Raw genomic sequence first — 21,442 nt, 5'->3', positions numbered from 1 at the left:
TGTCAATCGTGAAGTTACGCCGTCTCAGCTCAACAGCAGCCAATCAAAACAGGTTGTTATAAATGGGCAAGCTTTTATTCGGTGATTCCGCGATGGTGTAATGAAGATCGCGTTCAAGCAGCTGATGTTAAATATTAAAACAACATTGAAACAATAATGTAATGGTAGTCACTCTCTGAAGGATGTGATGGTCCTGAATAGGTCCGTTTGTCTTGTGCTAGTGTTCGCTCAGTTAGTAAAGTGTGGGGTTCGAACGGGATTGAGACGACACTGTACTTTCATATTGGTTCATTAGTTTTGTATTCTTCAAGATAATGATGGCATATATACTGTTTTGTTCTAAGTGTATCAGCCAAATGTAGTCAACTTATTGTATTAGTACGTGTAGCCTGTGTTATTGGATATAATGTACAGCTAAGGGTTTAAAACATCATTAAAAAAATGACGAAGATTTATCATCACAAGTTGTATAGGTCGAAGAGCTTCTTGCAGCCAAAACATTATCCCACAGTGTTGCTTCAGCACTGAAACTATGCGATAAATCATATTTTCCAAACATATTTTTTTACACGTTTTTTTTGATGTCTTAGAAAATTTTCTATGTTTTTAGTGGATTCATAAAAAAGAGATGTAGTCATTGAAGTTTATTTATTTGTTTACTGCTAAACTGCTACTATATGCATATTATTTTACCGCCATCTAAAAACAGATTTACAGTGAACCAACAAATTTACGTACTGCAAGAAACTTGGTGGTATGCCATTGGTTAGTGCATTTAATTTGTTTGATGCAATCATTGTGCCAGCTATTTCTTATGGTAGCGATATGGGGGTACCAAAATTCGGAAATCGAGAGGGTACAGACAACATTTTGCAGATATCTACTTGGCATTAATAGTTGTACAAACAATATAGCGATGTTGGACGAATGTGGAAGGCTGCAATTATGCTGTGGTTATTTCAAGCGTTGTCTCTTATATTGGTTAAAATTAAATAATAAATAGCTGGAACCCCAAAACATGTTATATCATGCTTAAACGATTAGACAAGACCGGCAGACTTACTTGAGAAACCCACATAAAAATCTCCTGTTCAAATATGGTTTCGGCATTGCCTGGTTTGAAAAACAAGTTGTAGATACTGCAAATTTCTTAGAGATATTTACTCAAAGAATAAAAAAAATGTTGTCAGCAAAAATGGCATGCCTCAATTTCAAAATCATCCAGGCTGTGTACTTTCGGAAAAATCAATGTAGTATTATAACCTGGGAGATTTATTGGCAAGCAATTATAGACTAAAATATATACTGACGAGTTTTCGCTGTTTTGGCCATAAACATAATGTTGAATTAGGCAGACACACAAAAATACAGTTAGATCAATAAATTTGTAGTTTTTGCAGTGATACGTTTGAATTTAGCATGGTAGACAATTGAAATTCACTTTGTTCATTTTATATGTTCATTTTATAATGATCTCAGGGCTGATTTATGCAAATACTGACAGTCTGGGCTTACTTCGTCGCTACACAAACTGCCACACCATATATCAACTAGCTCTGTATCTTTTAAAAGTTTTAAAGCGACGAGATAAGTTTACATGGATGTTGTATTGTTTTTAAAACGTGATATGCACTTTTCTACCCATTACATTTTGTACGATGTGGTGAGGCTCTGTACAGAAATAAAATTACATAATTGACTAATACTGAAATGAATAATTGTAGACAGATTTCGACATGAAATTGTGTCACTTTTATGTGCGCTAACATCTGTGAAGAGCGAAAAAGCTCATGAGTAGCATTCTACCTTAAAATGCTTGGACAATAATGCTAAGATACATACAGTCTTGTCTTTTTTGTGTACAACATTTTGCCGTAATGGATCAAGGGTGTGGGTGTGTTTGTGGGTGGGGAATGGCCTAGGACCCCTTCTCTAAAATGGTAAAATAGTTCAAAAATGTTATGTGAAATAACTTGCCAACGTAACACAAAGTAAACCAATTGAATTTAAAACCGAGAATCTAAAAATGTATGTAACAGAGCTCAACAACATTTTTTGAATATTATAAATAAATATATCATTTATTGTTGTTTTCGAACCCCCTATTCAAAAGTGCTGGCTACAGGCCTGACTAATATAAAATTTTGCCAATATTTTCCTGAGAAATATTTCCAATAAGTAGCTTTCCATTTTGAATATTGTTTTAAAAATTTGTAAGTTCTCATCTGTTAATTTTGTTTTTACTATTTTTGAGAGAATACTGTTGAAGAATACTGTTTATGCCTTCCTTTACTTTATTTAATTAAGTTTGCATGACCTAAAAATATCCAATTTGAATTATTTTCAATTGTTTTTTTTTGTTTTTTTTTGCATAACTTTACTGTCACCTAATATAAAACTAGTTACCGGTACAATCACATTACTATTATACATGTACATTGTTGTGTATGACTTAGCCCTGTGTACATGTCTGTTGTTCCGGCCGTTACGCCACCCGACACACAGTGTACCAACATTCGGCCCCGCATGATCAGCGGAAGAAGGTCAACCTACAGGACTGTACTCAGGGCTATATGACTATGACCTATGTGTCAGCCCCTAGCTCCAATACCGAAGCTCCAGATTTCGACTGACTTTATCATACTTTTATTTTGTTCTTGTTGGCGTTTATTTTTGCGTTCTTTCATGACGGCAAGCCATCGGCAGGTGAGTAAAATACGGTTGGACATGGGGCTATGAACAACAGTTGGACAGCCCCATACGTAGTACAGTATAATAAATTGGTGATATGAGTTAATCAAATCGTTTTTGAACTAAGAGATGTTGATATTATCATTTTATAACTGAGTATAGTATTGGCATAGTATTAATAACACTTAAACGGCATGCTGGGGGTATATACCTCAAGCTAAGCCAGTAAACGACGTCCGTAAGAGTAGATGGCAGCGATCAGCATGCAGCGGCGACCTTGAGTGGCTGTCAGGCAACTTCGAAACTTTCCGGTTACTTTCCTGCAATATTCCTGAATGACTATATCCTTTTCCGCAATATCAAACAAGATCAAATACATCCAAGATTCACGAACAATGTACAGAACATCAGCGACAATACAGAGTACACGCGTTATGTATCATAAATCCCAGTCGATCGATGAAGTGACGACAAGTAAATTTCCAATGACCGGTTACGTACTTCTCGTTGCTGGCGCTGTGTGACCAACATGACAGAGGTCAAACTAAAGTAGACCGCCTATCTTGATGAAAATATGTCCACAGTATAATCGTTGATGTATTTCAAAGAAACAGTCAAATCTCTTAGGCAAGTATCAGTTGGAAATGTTTACTATTTTATTTGAATTTGGAAGGATTACAATAGTCCATAAGAAAACAATTCATGATAAGTTGTGTAAATATTATTCAGTTAGGGTGTATGACCATGTTAACTACAGAGGGCGTATGTAATCACAATAGCTCTCTGAGTGCAAGTACGGAGACGTCTATCGTCTTTGTGATTGTTTGAATGCAAGTCGTCAAACTATAGTGTAGAATATTTAACCGGTAAGTCAAACTATTATATAAATGCGTTATGGCCATCCAGTTTACGTCTAGTTAACTTCATGCTACAGAAATTATCCGGTGAGTTGTGTTAATATACTGTCCTATGGATTATACATTGTAATGCTCCAGTCAATGTCAACCCCCACCCTCCCCACCTCAGGGTTTAGTGGGGGATTTGCAAATTATTGTTGTAAAATTTGCGAAATGCCCCACCTCCTGGGGCAAGATGGATAGGCAAATCCCCACCCAAAACAAACCCCCCACATTTCTCTCACCGATCGCCACTGTCCGCCATGCTTGCTATCAGCAGAGTACTGGCGATGCTGTCGATGACGGGACACGAAGCACAGCTATTACCCCCACCTCCACGGGCACAGTTTGGCGGTAAACCCTGTCTAATGCCCCACATTTGTCCCGTATCGCCCGAGGTGGGAGGGGTCGGGGTTTACATTGACTGGAGCATAAATCTGTTATACCACAGTGACACTGCAAAACGTGTTATTAAATTATAAAGCTAGTAGCTTACTCATATATGGAAATACCCGAATTTATTAATTTTGCAATAAATTGTGTCACTGGGCAATATAATGATATTGACTTTAAAAAAGTTGGGGGTCACAAGCCTAATTTTAGAGAAAACGATAGTTGTATTTTAGTGGATATACCGGTAATGAATATTTTGTCAGTATTGTAATGCTTACCATAGGTTCCTATGGCAGAGATGGTAGGCTGGTGACATAGGCTGAAAACAAATTTATATTGTGAATGATGGGGTACTGTTTGTTGTCCTAAATTATTTAAAATGTATCGAACAAATTTTTCTTTCAAATAAAATTGTGTTCTATGGATTTGTTCTAAAAATAGCGATTTTTGAAGAAAAAAAAGTTAAATAATATTGCTATTTCATGGTGCCATGGGACAATACCTCCATGATTTCACATAATAGTCATATTTGTCCTGCTAATGGGGTGGTGCAATGTTTTAACGATTTTTTCTGTATTTTTCAATAATTTTGCACCAAATAGACATAGTATTCAGTTTCTGCAGGCCGAGCATATAGGTCTTAATAATAACACATTTGAAAAATATGAAAAAATTTGTGCATGTTTTGTATTTATATTATGAAAGGTGGCAAAAGATGACTTTAGCACGCAAAGGTTTACTGTAGAATACTTTATTTTCGCTTGGAATTTATTTTCGCTATTTTTGCTGAAAGGATGATTCCATGAAAATAAAATCCAGCAAATATACGTTTTTCCCTATATTTCACATTCAACTGGTCAAAAATCAGTGAAAATAAATTCCATACAAAACACCCAAAATGCCTTTTCAACGAAAATTAATTCCAGCTAAAATAAAGTATTTCACAGTAATAGTTTTCAGAAAACCTTCTAACTTTTCCATACCTTGATCAGTATGAATTATATGGCTGACTACATGTACATGCTGGTTGGTACAATCACCATATGTCTCTACTTTACGTAACTTGATTATTTTTCTAACATTTTTCCAGATACAGTGAAAGCTGCACTTCAAGAATATCTTCTACAATAGTAATAATCAGGAACATTATCTAAACATAACTCAATTGTTTATCTGTTTTCCATAGTCTACATCTACCTGAATAGGTGTATCATCAGTATGGCTCTAGAAACATCATATTGTCCGAACAATAACAGTCTGTCTGATGTATGGAAGCAGAAAGGCATCACTCACTGTTTCTTTGATACATTATTTGCATCTCTGTTGCTGGGGTTTGTCTTGATAGCAGGAGGAATTCAGTTGATTGTCAATAGGAAGTATTTCATTGTCCCCAACACAGAGTGCATACCTAGACCTTGGCTGTACATCTTACAAATACTGCTGATCATTACAATCGCTGTGCAGTATTTGCTGCGAATTGTACTCTTGCAAACTGTTATCAAGGATCCTATTTATCTGTTCATGATTGTTACTACAGTATTCTACATAGTGGCTTGGCTATTTACGCTGGTGATCCTACGAATGGAACGTAGACGTCCGTTGGTCGATTCTAGGGCATCTGGACATGGCATTGTGTTGTTACTATTTTGGGTATTGGCATTTATCGGTGACTGTTTAGCTTTCGTATCCTGGTCCAGTCCATTATGGTGGTGGGATTTGTCCAGTCCTTTACATAAGATGCAGTTCAGTATGTGGGTGGTTAGATTTGTGTGTACCGTAGGAGTGTTTGTACTGGGTATCAAAGCACCTGGATTGCCCAAACGAAGCTATCTGCTGCTGGTGAATGAAGAGAGAGGTCCTGACCAGGATAAAGTGAGTAGCCGCACACCACACACCACATGCCGTATACAGTTGTGTACTACCCTATTTGTGACAGTGTTTAAGTGAATATGCAGATTGTTATGTATTTTTTTTATAATTTCCAATTACCTGTTGATCTTGTTCACAATTTTTGTAAACGTATATGATACAAATTTTCTAGGTGTAATTTGTGGTAGGTAACAATGTCACATGTTACAATATAATATTATTTATTTCGACCATTGGTTCATATAAAATTTAACAAAGGAAGAAAAAAAGTTTCAAATAGCTGCTTGTTAAACTTTAGCGAAAATAATATTTAATAGTAAATTGTACAGAAATTTCTCTGAATGTGAAAATAATGCAGATTCTATCTCACATCACTGTTCAATAAGCCCTGTAGAATATACACATTGTCACCCTATGATGTCACACAAACTTATTATTGCAATGACTTATCAGATGCATAGTATGAAGAAAGTTATCTACTGTGAAATACTTTATTTTAGCTGGAATTTATTTTCACTGATTTTTGACAAGTTTAATGTAAAATATAGGAAAAAAGGGTATATTCGCTAGATTTTATTTTCAGTGAATCATTCCTTCAGTGAAAAGGGCGAAAATGAATTCCAAGCGAAAATAAAGTATTCTACAGTATTCCTATTGCTCTATCACATAGAAATGTTGTATATGAAATGAATTATATAATGTACTTTCATTTTTGACAGCCCTTACTAGAAGACCATGAAGGGCCTAAGAGACAAGTAGAATTTCAATCAGTGGTGGAACAAGAAGGAACAGCATGGAAAGGCTTTGCTAATAAGACTAGATTGATGTGGCCATTTTTATGGCCTAAAGGACATCCAATGCTACAATTGTTTGTTATACTGTGCTTTCTAATACTAGCTGCTAATAGAGGAATAAACGTATTGGTGCCAATCTATTACAAGGAAATCGGTTAGTAAACAGACAAAAATAAATGGACAGACAGACATACGTGATACTGCATGTTATGATGAAAAAATTGAATATTAGTGAAAATATTTAATTGTTGACATTAAATACTTAATTATGTATGCTTACCCATATTTGATTTGCATAAAAACCAGAGATTTTGCAAATTATTTCTCCAAAGGTATGATTCAATGAAATATATATTTGGTAACCTAAGTGTGTGCTGAAAATATTTTATGCGAACATAATGAAAATGCTTTTTATGCATGATTCTGATTGACTGATTGGAAATACCATATTGCACAGTTACAGTACCTTTTTAAACAAAGGATTGTGAATGTTTTCAATTCAGGTTCTTTTTTTTAAAATAGCAAATCAGGCACAAATGCAAAATAAAATTTGAATATGCCACTAAAACTAAAAATGTTTTTTTTTTCTCTCTTGTTTCAGTTGATCAGCTTACATACAATCCTAAAGACACACTGGAGCAGACTCTGGGTGTTGATAATACCACTGCACCACCAACACAAAACCCTGGTATGGTCCTCACATATCCCTGGCAGGATATTCTTATCTATGTTTTCCTTAAATTCTTACAAGGAGGCCTAGGCGTAGGTACGTGAACATCATTATTTTCTTGTATTTGTCTATAACTTGTTTATTAAATTTGAACCAAATTTTTTTTTTGGCTACAGGTTTTTCCCTAGAATATTATCGAATCCTGTAGTATATCATTTTGAACAAAAATTTATAAGATAAGGCTCTGCAATAAATATATTCAATTCTGTATGCGTGTATTTCTAACCAATAGCATAAAATAATGCGCTCGTTTCATCGCATAACTAGGAATGAGCGTGATAATCCTTGCAAGATTATTCAACAATGCAAAACGCATGTATGGACAAAATTACTCAAAATGAGCAATAACCAGCTCTTCACTCATTTTAAGTATTTTTAGAAATCTATTTTTGTCATGCGATTTTGTGATCATCTGGCAGTTTTATCTTCAAGTTATAAATCTTTGTTTTCGATAAATAATAGAGCTCAATTATCATGACATCAATTGTTATTCAAATTCAGTCACTACTAGGCTTATTTTCTGGTGGGAAACTATCCGTAATTTTGATAAAAATGTTTAAGAAATATAGAAAACAATCAGTGTTTATTTGTCCTAACTCATAAAAAGGAGTAAATTGTGATAAATTATCTAAATATTCATTTAAGTGACATTCACTGCACCATGTTCAATATGGGTCCCATGATACATATTTACATAAAATTTGACAAGACCTACTTGCGGCTTGTGTCAATGAAGATGACCAAGTAAAGAAAGATAGATACATTTATGTACCAAATGTGAATTCAAGATCCCAAGATTTTTTAAAGCAGCATTGGCACTTGTGTAAATTTAAAATATTCTCTTTATTTCTACCAAACAGGGAGTATAGGATTATTGAACAATGTGAGAACTTTTTTATGGATCAAAGTACAACAGTACACAGCTAGAACAGTTCAAATCAAATTATTCTCACATTTACATGGGTAAGTTATTCTTATTTTACATGAAGACAATTCTTTTTTATATGTTGATACAAAGGATTTATTTTAACCACAATCCCTGATAAAAACAATCTGTCAAAATTATCAACCTTTGAACCCTAGGGTTGACTTTTGTCACTATTCATAATTTTAAATCTGCATATTTTTTTTTTTAAATTCTGACTTATAGCTAATGGGAGGTTAGGAATTTTAAGGAAGTTACATTTAAAATTTGCAGAATGTTGCATAGAGAATTTTGGCGAAAAACATTGCAGCATTCAATTACTTACCTAATTTGCATAATAATTAGCTAAGATATTTTATGTGCCACTCTGCAGATTTCAATGAAACTTGGTGCATAAGTGCTCAGAAATTATCCACAGACCAGATTAGTTTTGTTATAAAATTCAAGCGTATTTATTCATCTAATTTGCATAAATTAGGGAAATTTCTGATATTTCAAGATTCACTTTAAATTAGTGCATATGTTGACATGCTCTTGTTTAAAAATAATCTTAAATTTATAATTACTTTTAAATATTCCTTTTTTCTGCTTCATATATCAGATATTCTCAGCACACACTATACTTAATATCCATAATTTCAAATTTGTTTTATTTTGTTTCTAGGTTATCATTGAGGTGGCATCTTGGCAGAAAAACTGGTGAAGTATTGAGACTAATGGACAGAGGAACGCAAAGCATTAATAATTTATTAAGGTGAGGAATGTGAAGAAAGATTATTTTATATATTATCCTTTATTATCATTGAGAAACACAATTGATTTACACCTTTACATGGAAATGTTTTATTTAATGTGATTTTACACTTTTTACATCTTTTTTTGCACATTTTTTTAGTAATTTCTTCAATATTTCTGAAAATGAGCCCTAATTTTGGAGCCAACAGGCAAAATTTGTGTCAATTTTCAATTTTTGCTCAAAAATTTATTTGATGTGATTTTGTGTAAATTTTCAATTTTTACTCAAAAAATTTGGCAATTTTTGTTCCAATCTCTGAAGGATAGTGCAGACTATAAGCAGCACTATTTTTTGTGAATTTGTGATGAAAAGAAATAACTGGTGGTGAAAAGCTTAACTCTAGTATTTATGACACGAGATCTCATATACGTTAAAGCTTATTTAGTCGGTAAATTAAAGCCCATGTCTTTCAATTCCAATCTTAACTTAGCATTGGTCCAATTAGCGGGGTTACTATTGTCCAGATTTCTCCTATTTCGGGATGTTCTAGCCGCGGGACGTCCTCTCTTCGGGCGGTTAGGCAGTTGAGTTTCCAACACTACAGAAGTAGTCGCGATTTCCATCCCGTTCTCCTCAGCCGTGCGTTTTCTACTCTGCATCCGAGTACCCATAGTGCGTAGATTATTCATAATTAAACTTTCTAGACGTGTTTGGTTGACAATTATGAATAAAACTGATAATATTTGCCTCAAAGAGAATCCGGCAAGTCTATCTGAATGCACCGCTTAAGACAATGGCGGGAGATATGACCCCCTGCATTGGCATGAGAAAGCGTGAGATCTCGTGGCATAAATACTGTAAAATGATACTCACTTAACATACATCAAATTAGAATGAAAACAGAGCTGTCTGTGTTTAGGAAATCTTGTTTTAATATCTCAAACTATCGTAACTAGATACAAATATAATTCATCATTTGTTGAATAAAATGTGTTTATCGGAAAATATGTAACCGAAAAAATAAATAAATAATGTATAACTACCATAGACAAACAAATATGATTACATTCCTTTAATTGAACCTTTGTTTTTATTTCCAGTTATGTTTTATTCAACATTGTTCCAACGATAGTGGATATCATTATAGCTATCATTTATTTTGGTAGTGCATTCAATATGTACTTTGCTCTCATTGTATTCGTGGCTATGTTCCTTTACCTTGGTGAGTGATTGTTCTTATTTACCTTATTCCCATTATGCTGGTTGTTGCAAAATATTATGCATGTATCAATAGCGAGTGTAGTGACGCCATCTTTCTTAGTGGCTGTAGTGACGCCAGCTTGCTTAGTGAGTGTAGTGATGCTATCTTACTTAGCGAGTGTAGTGATGACATCTAATAGCGATTGTAGTGACGCCATCTTACTTAGCAGATGTAGTGATGCCATCTTGCTTAGTGAATGTAGTGACGCCATCTTACTTAGCGATTGTAGTGACGCCATCTTACTTAGCGAGTGTAATGACGTCATCTTACTTAGCGAGTGTAGTGACGTCATCTTACTTCGCAAGTGTAGTGCTGTCATCTTGCTTAGTGAGTGTAGTGACGCCATCTAATAGCAAGTGCAGTGATGCCATCTTACTTAGTGGCTGTAGTGACGCCAGCATGCTTAGTGAGTGTTAGTGATGCTATCTTACTTAGCGAGTGTAGTGATGACATCTAATAGCGATTGTAGTGACGCCATCTTACTTAGCAGATGTAGTGATGCCATCTTGCTTAGTGAATGTAGTGACGCCATCTTACTTAGCGATTGTAGTGACGCCATCTTACTTCGCAAGTGTAGTGCTGTCATCTTGCTTAGTGAGTGTAGTGCTGCCATCTAATAGCAAGTGCAGTGATGCCATCTTATTTAGCGAGTGTAGTGATGCCATCTTGCTTAGTGAGTGTAGTGCTGCCATCTAATAGCAAGTGCAGTGATGCCATCTTATTTAGCGAGTGTAGTGACGCCATTTTACTTAGAGAGAGTGCCATCATGCATTACAATTTTACTTTACACATGTACTGTTTTCGTAATATTTGTAACTTGAAAGTTGTGTTCATATTTTGCAACTATATGACTCAGCTAAAAACATAAAATGTGTAAAAATAATGTTGTTTTTATGCATGAGTGCTATATGCGATGAAGATCTTACAGGAATTAGAAAAATCACATGAATTGCAAAATAATGACAAAATCTTAAAGCAAACATACAATGTACATAGAAATATTGATAAAAATGAGTATATATGTCAAAAAAGTTTTCATGTTGGGCAGTTTTTGGTAGTCTCTTTGCTTATTTGCTAAGTATGTAATACTTGCATTTGTTTTTTTCGTTAATAAAAACAGCAATAATCACCCTCATTTCTTGCAATGAGACATTTGCAAGTGCCTACTAGTTCTGTAACAGTATTGGTTAGAAATAAATTTGATTGTCGCACACTTGGATCCCATTAGATCTTCATTGCATATGACTATCAAAGATATTTGCATACACTTATCTTATGAATCCATGGTAACAGACGATATCATTTTGAGTGGAATATAGCCAGGTAATTTTACATTTAATACTTACAGGTATCACAATCTATATCACTGAGTGGCGTACTAAATTTCGCAGAAAGATGAACGTCTTGGACAATGCAGCAAAACAGAAAGCAGTTGATTCCCTTCTCAATTTTGAAACTGTATGTCTACTATTTATTCTCAATTTAATCTATAAACTGTAAACAGCTTAATTGTAACAGCTAACTGTTTACAGTAACCTTGTTACGACTTACAGTAACCTTGTTATGGCTTACAGTAACCTTGTTACGACTTACAGTAACCTTGTTACGACTTACAGTAACTTTGTTGCGACTTACAGTAACCTTGTTGCAACTTACAGTAACCTTGTTGCGACTTACAGTAACCTTGTTACGACTTGCAGTAACCTAGTTACGACTTACAGTAACCTTGTTGCGACTTGCAGTAACCTTGTTACGACTTGCAGTAACCTTGTTACGACTTGCACATTATGTAATATACATATAATTCAATATATATGCATAATCCATATGGCCACTTTATAATTAAATCTGTTATAGGATTGCACAATACTGCGCTGTTATATTACACAAGTTTTCATATTTAATATTTTCTTTAGTTGCCATGTGAGAATGTTTTCAGAAAAATATTAATATCATAAAGTGTAAACTTCCTTTCATTATTAAATGTATGCATTTTATCACATATATTTAATTTGGTGATTTCAGAGGTTCTCCTCAGTGTTTTCACAGTGACAGAATATATAATATCAGTGTCCGGTGATGAATACTTATAACTAATTATATTTTCATATAGTAGGCAACAGGGGTTTTTCTAGAAAAAAAATGCAAGAGGGAGCACTGCAATTCAGCGAAGCCACCAAGTGGGGGAGATAGGGTTCTCCCTACCAGGGTGTGGAGTTTTTGATAATTTTAGGTTAAAATGGAGCATACTATGGCTTCCTTGGGGCCAAAATTACTATCAGACAGGTCATAGTTGAAGACTGTGGCCACATAAGATCCCTGGTCAATCAGAATTTGATGGTTGTCCGAGGATCTGCTCCCCAGGATAAGGGGGCGCATGGTCATGGAAATGGACATTAGAAATAGTTGTATATCACGGTTTCATGTATGATATTGTGTAATTTTTCATTGTCAGGTGAAATATTATGGTGCTGAACAGTACGAGGTAAACCAATTGAATGATGCTGTTCTTAGTTATCAGGTTAGTGTGACATACACGACAATGTTACATTGTTGACATCTTGATCAATGCTGCATATAACTCTAGCCTGTTTCCTAATTTAGCTTGCCTAAGCCCAACCCAATTTTTTTGTTATCCAAGATTAAATTTGGTTCTCTAGCTTTCACACAGTCAAAACATCATTAATTTGGATGAACTAAAGCGCCCCTTTTTCTTTGGAATGCATAATTACTCGAAATATCTAGCTATTTTGAATAGGTAATTATGTACATAATATTCATAATCCATTAGCTGATTTAGTCCAACTATAATGGACTTATGGTTTAATTCTGTGCATAAAAGTTATAAAAATAGATTGACTTTCTTTTCAAAATTTGTAAGACAATTTTGATATACCAGTACAGGTACAAACCAGAACATTATGAATTCAGTGATTCATAGAAATACCAGTTTCCTTAGTTACCGGTATTTATTAAAACTTAGGTACAATGTACTTTACTCAACATGCTTTTTTTTGTAGACTGTTGAATGGGAATCGCAGGCATCTCTGAATGTACTAAACACCGCTCAGAATGTGATAATAACATTGGGATTGTTGGCTGGTTGTTTACTGTGTGCTCAATATGTAGTAGATCCTGATACAAGATTTACTGTAAGTACTGTACTGTAAATATTACAGTCCAACCTGTGTTAGTGTTGGAAAACCATTTTCTCAATTTTTGGGAACAGTGGCTATGATGTCATACTTTACCCATAATCCTTTACTGGAGAATCAAGATGGTGGACACAGCCAGTTGATGTACAAGTGATAACAAAATAAATGTGAATAATGTACTGATACAAAACTGCCAATATTAACTATATGGGGCTCAGAATGGGTGGTGGACAACATAAAACTGATGGAAAGTTTAATATCTAGAGAATGAAAAATGTAGATTGCAATTCACTACATTCAATTACTCACCATAGACTCCGGTCAGTCAAAATGACTATTTTGAACTGCAGGCATTAATCAGCAATTCTGCCGGTGACGGAGAGATAGAATCCAGGTCAGGGGAAGCCCCATGACCTCAAGATTCTTTTACCCCTTACGTCACGAACCCACGTGACCGAGGCCACCTGGCAGCGCCACAGGTAGCCGTCCATCACTCTTAATTTCTCTCTGCCTCGAGTGGAGATGAAATCTAGCGAGCTCTGCTGGATCGCCTGCCTTTTTTTCCTGTCCGGATTTATGGCTTGGGTTGTTGCCGCGGCTCGGCATCCGACATTGTAGCTGGTAGGATAAGTTTTCCTTGTCATTAGTCCCCGTTCAGGCGCAGCCTGAAAAGGGGACTACTAATTCAGGTTATGTCCATAATTCCGTCTCCAACATTTTCTCAGAAATTCTACAGCAGATATCAGTGAAACTTGGCAGGTTGATGAACATGTCCCCTCCGAGTATGCACGTAATTTTTTTTCCAGATCTGAAAATCCCAAGTGGGTCTTTTTCACGATTTTATCAAAAATTGCCTCTCCCGGCAACATTGACAAAACGTCTGCGCATGCTCAGAATAAATTAATTACTGTAAAATACTTTATTTTTGCTTGCAACATTTTTTTGCTATTTTCGCTGAAGGAATGTTTCAGTTAAAATAAAATCCAGCGAATATACCCTTTTCTTATATTTTACAGTCAACTTGTCAAAAATCAATGAAAATAAATTCAATACAAAACACCCAGAAAAAGTCTTTTCAGCGAATGATAATTCCAGCTGAAATAAAATATTTTACAGTAGATTAGATCTGTGAGTAAGGCTGCTGTTATTACGGCACGTGATTTCTCCATTGCGTGCAATTTATTATAGTACTGTTTATACATGTATTCTGTTTGGCTCAGTGGTCTCATTCACTCGTTACTAGAAGAACTAGTAACTTTATTTGATTTCAAGAACTTCAAGAAGGCGGCATAAGAGACGTGTTTGCAAAGGTAAGTTTTCCAGTTTATTGGGGTACGATTGGTGTACATTTCGTGACGTACGGACATGAATATTATGATGATTGCCAGCTTTATATTCTTGTGAAAAACCAAAAAAAGCAAACAATTGTCTCTAATCTACGAAACTAGTTTGTGAATTGTATACCCTGTCAAATTATTGTACACGAACGATTAATTCACGAGGACATAGTTTTCAAGTACCGGTAAATCGTTTTCCGGTCTTTTGCTTGTGTAGCGATTTCCGAAATATTCACAACTCGGGGGGGGGGGGGGGGAATTTTCCTGTGTCGATCAATTTATTCATTATATAATAGCAGGTTGCCTATGATTATATTCGTATTTTTTATGTTGTGAGCATTGAACTGTTAGTTGCAATGAAGATTTTGGCGATCTTGTGCGATTCAACATGGCGGATGTACAGTGACAACACGTGTATGGACGGTCGGTCGAGCAGTCTGCAACGGACCACAGTCTGTGAACGGACCGTGAAATCGCCCGTTTTTTCGGCAGTTTTTTTTTTAATGTTTTGGATATTTCATTCACTCCTGATGCCTAAAAGAGTCTAATTTATATTTTACCGTAGTCATTGACACCTATTCAAGAGTATCATGTTTATTGTGAATGGGTAAGCTTCGTTTCGACAATGGGCTGTTATTTCCTTGAACAATGTTAAATTATTCTTTGAATGCTCAGTTTATTTTTTTGAAAACAACTAATTTTTCGATTTAAAAAAAATCATGCCGTTTTCCCTGTCAAAATCAAAGCATAAAGATCTTGCTAAACATCGGTGAATCCCCTGTTGCGTTCACCACGAGGTCACTGAGCCGTCATTAACATATTTAAATGACCACGTGTACTGAAATAACATGGCGGATATCACATCGCATCGCATCGCATTTACATTCGACCGAAATCATTCGTTTACGATGAAACTAAGTTGAATATTACTTCCAATTCATAAAAATTAAACAAATTATTTTTTTGTGCGTATTATAATCATTACTGAATAATAATAAACAATTGCAATACTTCGAAAACAAGTAAGTTATTCACTTGCGAAACACAGAATGACCAGATTGTGCTACCGTGATCATTTGCTACCGGTACTAACAACTAAGCAATGTATTCGTGTTTGTATTTATTCGAAACTTCTTTTAGAAAATACTTTACTTTTCGTAAACTTTACTGAATTTTTGGGGGGATTCAATTCCAACATTTCGCGATGCCAAACCAAAGGCCTTTCACTCTTTGAGTGTGACACCTAAACCAGAAGTTTTATGGTGTATAAACTGGCACTAAATGAAAAAGCCGTTGAACCTTATTCAAATTTATAAGTACATGTTATTATGTATTTAATTATGAAAACTGACTAAATTAAATCTGATCTTATTTTTATTTTGAACAGAATTATGATTTATATCGGTAATGACGTTTTCATCCAATATTAATAGTGCAATTGTTAAAATGCCTACCTACACATTTATTGTTTTTGTTTCTGTTGCCCTGAAATAGACATTTGTAAAAAAAAAAAAAAATTTAAAAATCATGCTTGATTCAAATTCAAAAAAAAAAGATGTAGCCCCTTCCTGTTATCTGTTTCCAACTTCTTCCAGAGTAAAACTGGTGAAGCCATGTAATTGCCATACAATCATAAACTGTGGGAAAACTTGTATGTTATTGAAAATCTTTATTTTGTTGTCTGTGAATTAATATAATATTTGAAATGGTGTAATGGTGCAAAATATTCTCAAGCAATTGGTTTTCTGGTGGCACTACACTGTGCATTTATGCATGATCTCAGCTTACTAAGTGATGATGGTGGTTGAAATGGAAAACTGAATACAAAAATCCAGTAACATCTCAAACGAATTTCCGTCTGCTGTGAATGCATGTTTCGTTACATCAAATAAATAACCCAATTTTATTGAATGTATCCAAAAACATGGTACCAATGATCTGAAATTTCAGGAGTGCTCGCTGAAGGTTTATCAATCTTGCTTATTGTCTTGTTCTTTACCAATCCTGCATTTCAGTTACTAGAATTTATACTAAAAAAAAATAGTTTCTGTTTTTCTTCTAATAATTCGGCCACTCTCAAAAACAAATATTTTTCCATGGTCGAAATGCAAGAAGAATACAAAACTACTGTGATTGCATAGCGATACCTGTAGGGCCATTGTCAATTAGTTCGCCTGATCAACACAGCGTTATACATAGGGCTGATATTGAATCACGGAGAGTAAAATCTTGTAATACTAATCTCTAGAACCGCTCAGATTGGTACATACCGGTATGTCTTATGAACCCACATGTGTATATCTTTAACAATACTCATTTTAAACTTTTTTTTTTTACAGTGGTGCTGTGAACTGCTTCAATTTTGCAAGGCAATTTTTTCTGGGTTCCTACAACATGGAGTGTCAGGGACTTTATTGAAATTTCATAGAATCCTGAATATATCTAGAAGTGAAAATTAAATGGTTTACAGTATTTTATACCCATTAATAATGATGAAATGCAATAATATCACTGCACTAAAAAGACTTCAAACAATTATTGTTACTTCTCCATTGAAGGTTATGAGCAGACCAACCTTTACTGGCTTCCTTAATTATTACATGTACTTGCTCTGAAAACATAGCTTTTACAATTGTTTAAATTAACAGATGTTGTTCTATGTACAATGAATACATTTTAAATAATAAACCTTACTGTATTAATAAAAAATTGTATTTGACAACATGAGAATGATTCTGATGCCCAGTGGTGATGTTGAAACAAACCCAGGTCCTGGTAATATACTAAGACCTGATTAACAAAGAAGTCATGTACATCAAGGTTCACTCAGATTTATGAATGCAGTTTCTTGAGCAAGTATACATGTATGACAAATAGTTTTGTTGCACTTGTGTACACTGAGATTCTGAACATGGGTCAGTGGAAGTTTTTAGTTGTCAGTACAAAACTAGATTATGGGAAATCACTTTATGGTGAGTTGTACCCACATACATGTAGAGTACATATTCATTCACCTGTTTGCAGATGTTCCTTGTACTACTTTATAATCAAATAACGGGGACTGTGACATTTCATGTCTTGTTTTTACCCTCGTGTCGTTTTCCCCTTTGTGTATAGTATTTTTCACAGCAAAAAAATAAAATCCGGCGCCACTACGTAACCAGTTGGTTTTCATGGCGGCACCTTTTACAACTGTAATTCGTTTCCCTCATGCATGTCGTCTTTTATTTTCAATGTATTTAGCGATATATAGATGTAATGACAGCACCAGGGCTCGCTGCCGTTTTCTTTCCGGTCTCCTCGTGTTTCGAGTCGACCGTGCAGTGGGTTATATTCAGAATTTACCAGCATAGAACCCGCATCCGAGATACTTTGTCGTAGCTACGTGCGGGTTTCGGGGTTTTTGCGTAAAAGCGTGTTTTTTCACTGGCGTTCTGAGGCCTGAGATTTTCTTTCAGAGCCATCAAAATCGCTGAGACTGACCGTGTCACAGCAAGGTCGCGCGTCCAGTAAACAGATCGGTTAAAGTGAGTTGCGTGTTTGGCATGAGTGGAAATTCCTCACGCTCGGCTACCGGTACTTCATGTACCTTTGTGGACCCTTCCTCGCACGGCGCCGGGTTTGCCTCCGAGTTGAGGGCTTTGGTCGAAGGACTGGCGGGGCAATTGCATCCCTGGCAGGCCGGGTAGATCAGACGCAGTGGGAGCGAGCTGTCTCCATTGTGTCCCCTCAGTGGGCAAGCAGGAAGAGACACGAAAGCATGTTTGCATTCAAACACGTCTCTTCCGGGAGAACCCCCGTTCCCAGGCACGGCTCTCCCACTATTTTGGGGGGTGGCCGAGGCTCAGGCTAATTGCACCGGTCCTTCTCTGGATCCTCGGGCACTAAATGTCAACGGGGTGCTGGCAGCCAAGTCTCCGATCTCGGGGCAGGGCTTTCAGGGCAGGGCACACGTTGACCCCCCCTACTTTCAGCCAGCTAAGGTTTGTCACGCGGTAACGGTACAACGGTAATGAATTTTTCCTTGTGTCCGGTCCCCACTGTGGGTTTTGACTCCTTTCTTTCGACCCACGGGCGTCCCCAGAGGGAACCGACCCTGTCATGAGACGCACAGTCAAACACGCTCCCTCTCACATATTTAAAGTGAAAGAAGATGCAGTTCGCTTGCGTCGGATACAGCGGTCCCTCAGAGTCTTCCATCTATATGACTCGGTGAGCCACGCTTCGGGGTGAGGCGGAGTATCATCAATCCCAGTGATACGATGTATATACCCCCACCCTTGATTCTAGAGTGACCACCTAAGGTTGCTTCAACGCTTATGGGATCACAGGCGTCGGGATCCAAAGCAACCCCGTCGGCAAGCCTCTCCCTGTCCGCCTGAGTGCGGAGTGGGGCGCAGAGCACGCAAACGGTGTTGATGGGCGGCATTGGTCAGCCGCGCAGGATGTAATGCTTAAGGCCCCGGGGGGATAACATTAGGCAACATTTCCCACTGGACCAAACGCTACCCGGTCGGTGTGGTTTCGGGATCAGACCCCATAGCGTGGGATGAGACCAAAACACTCCCAACCGGATTCCAAGGCTCCTTCCCCAGACCCCGGTACCACGAATTTGGCAAACCGGGCAAAGGGGGATAGCCGCGTTCCATGGGTGTCTTTGCCAATTGAAGACAACCCATCCAGCCCTGAGGGCAGAGTTGCTTGAGCACATTATTATGCGTGACCAGCACTCTGGAGACCTTTGTGGCAGAACGCACCAGCCTCCTAGACCAGGCGACATTTTTACTGGTGGGTCACCGCACATCTAGCATGCGACACCCCCTAGTGTCGCCTGGCTCTCTTGGCCAGGGCCACTACCGCGCTACAGGACGCGGCCTTAGATGCACGTGTTTTTGCCGACAAGCTGAGCCGGGGTACGTCCCCCACCTCAGTGACGTAGACTGGACATCCTCCACCCTCTTTTTTCAGGGAATGGTGGGTACAGTCTCGGAGCTTCAGAGTGCAATGAACCAGAGGGTTCAGATCGAATATGCTAGCCAGTTGGTTCTGCCATGGGCAAACGGAGGGCACCCCAAGCACAGAAAACACAACGCCCTAGGGTGTCGTCCGCTAGCCAGAGTCAGCCAGGAGGCAAGCGCTATACCCTTCCATGGGAGGGGAGGGTAGTGGCGTGCCCCCAGGGAGGTAAGAGCCAGGTAGTAGCCCCTCACCCTCCCTGGGCGGACGTCTACCGGGCAGCAGGGGAGGCATGTTTGACGCTCACCTCTGCAACCGGGGGGACAGGCACGTGTTCGGTGAATGGCCAGGTCACAACTTAGTGACTACTTCAGGCCTTGGGGAACTCACCTCATGGGGGAAGGGAGCCCCCCCCCCCCCCTCGCAACTGCCGAACACATGGCCACATATCGCTGTCGTACACAGATTGCGCCGGTGTAGTCCGGTTTGGAGACGGTGGATGACCGATCCCTGGACCTTTCCAGGTGGTGACATCCGTTTACGAGATACCGCTGAAATCTCCATTTCCCCCCGTCAGTGTCCCCCCTGTTGGGCACTGCCAGGGGACTCCCACAAGGCGGAAGCAATCAGACAGGAAGTAGGGAAAGACGCCATACACAGGGTATATCAGCCGGAACTAAGGCCAGGCTTCTACCCAAATGTGTTCGTACTACCAAATCTACAAGTGGCAGGCGTCCAGTTTTGGACCTCGGCAGACTGAATCAGTACGTGCTCCTCAATCGGTTCCACATGGAGACACCATTCAGGGTTTTTCTCTCCATCCACCTTTTTGACGGGCTAGCCCCGCTGGACTTAAGCAGGGCCTACCTGCACGTACCGATGCACCCAGTGAGTTGCCATCTCCTTTGAATCGCCCAGCTGGGCCAAGTATTTGAATTTCGGGTGCCCCCCTTTCGGGTTAGGCACAGCGCCCTACATGTTCACCAGAGTGATGAAACAGGTAGTGCCGCTGCTTCGCCAGATGTCGGTACCCCTCAATCCGTACCCAGACTTCCGGTTACCAACAACCCGGGCATGGGGTAATAGCCAAACGCGTCAGGCTAACACGGGAATTACTCCACCAGTTGGGCTCATTAGTAAATCGACAAGTCCCACCTCGACCCAACGTACAGTTGGTGTCCCTGGGCATGGAGTTTTGACACAGAGGTAAGCTTGGCTTAGCTATTTCAAGCGTATTGCTTAGCGCTAAGCAGCCTAGCCGAATGCCTAGTCAGCGTTCCCTCGGTGTCCCTCCGTGAACTAATTCGGATCATCGAAATGATGACCTCGGTTTGAAGGGTCGTTCCCCAGGCCGCAATACGCAGCCGCCCGGTATAACGCTTGTTATAATGCCGAGTTCTCCTATGGGAACGAGATAGGCGGGTTTCAATCTCGGACCAAGTGAAGGAAGCCCTGCCCTGGTGATCGTCACTGGCCAACCTCGGACAGGGGAGCCCCTTGGGCCCGCTCGCCGCAGGTATGACTCTGGTAACAGATACCTCCCCCTAGGGTTGGGGAGCGCATCTATTGGGCCAACAAGCCCAAGGATATGGCCCCCGCATTAGTTTCGGGACTACCATATCAACTGGCTCGAACTGAGAGCAGTGTACTTAGCACTACCACGCTTTATACCCGTAGTTCGAGACCACAGAGTCCTGCT

The 21,442-nt window shown here is 38.2% G+C and overlaps 2 protein-coding genes across 4 annotated transcripts in view; one reads left to right on the top strand and one right to left on the bottom strand.

Moving 5' to 3' along the window:
• Window positions 1-3,198, bottom strand: part of LOC100373594 (5'-AMP-activated protein kinase subunit gamma-1-like) — a 107,604-nt gene extending 104,406 nt beyond the window's left edge. For all 3 annotated transcript variants that reach the window (XM_085501112.1, XM_006824033.3, XM_085501116.1), the window contains exon 1: window positions 2,903-3,198. The gene's annotated coding sequence lies outside the window, so the exon portion shown is untranslated. The remainder of the gene's footprint in view (window positions 1-2,902) is intronic.
• Window positions 3,199-5,198: 2,000 nt separating this feature from the next.
• LOC100375398 (ATP-binding cassette sub-family B member 6-like) overlaps window positions 5,199-21,442 on the top strand; it is a 33,195-nt gene continuing 16,951 nt past the window's right edge. The window contains exons 1-9 of the mRNA XM_078014423.2: window positions 5,199-5,852; window positions 6,569-6,797; window positions 7,245-7,409; window positions 8,234-8,336; window positions 8,963-9,052; window positions 10,135-10,256; window positions 11,644-11,753; window positions 12,751-12,816; window positions 13,316-13,447. Of these exons, the coding sequence (XP_077870549.1) occupies window positions 5,199-5,852; window positions 6,569-6,797; window positions 7,245-7,409; window positions 8,234-8,336; window positions 8,963-9,052; window positions 10,135-10,256; window positions 11,644-11,753; window positions 12,751-12,816; window positions 13,316-13,447 (1,671 nt within the window). The remainder of the gene's footprint in view (window positions 5,853-6,568; window positions 6,798-7,244; window positions 7,410-8,233; window positions 8,337-8,962; window positions 9,053-10,134; window positions 10,257-11,643; window positions 11,754-12,750; window positions 12,817-13,315; window positions 13,448-21,442) is intronic.

This window comes from Saccoglossus kowalevskii, chromosome 7 (genome assembly GCF_978046115.1).
Source record: "Saccoglossus kowalevskii chromosome 7, keSacKowa6.1, whole genome shotgun sequence".
Taxonomy (NCBI): domain Eukaryota; kingdom Metazoa; phylum Hemichordata; class Enteropneusta; family Harrimaniidae; genus Saccoglossus; species Saccoglossus kowalevskii.
Note: the sequence above shows the minus strand (reverse complement) of the source record. Positions and strands in the feature narration are given on the sequence as shown.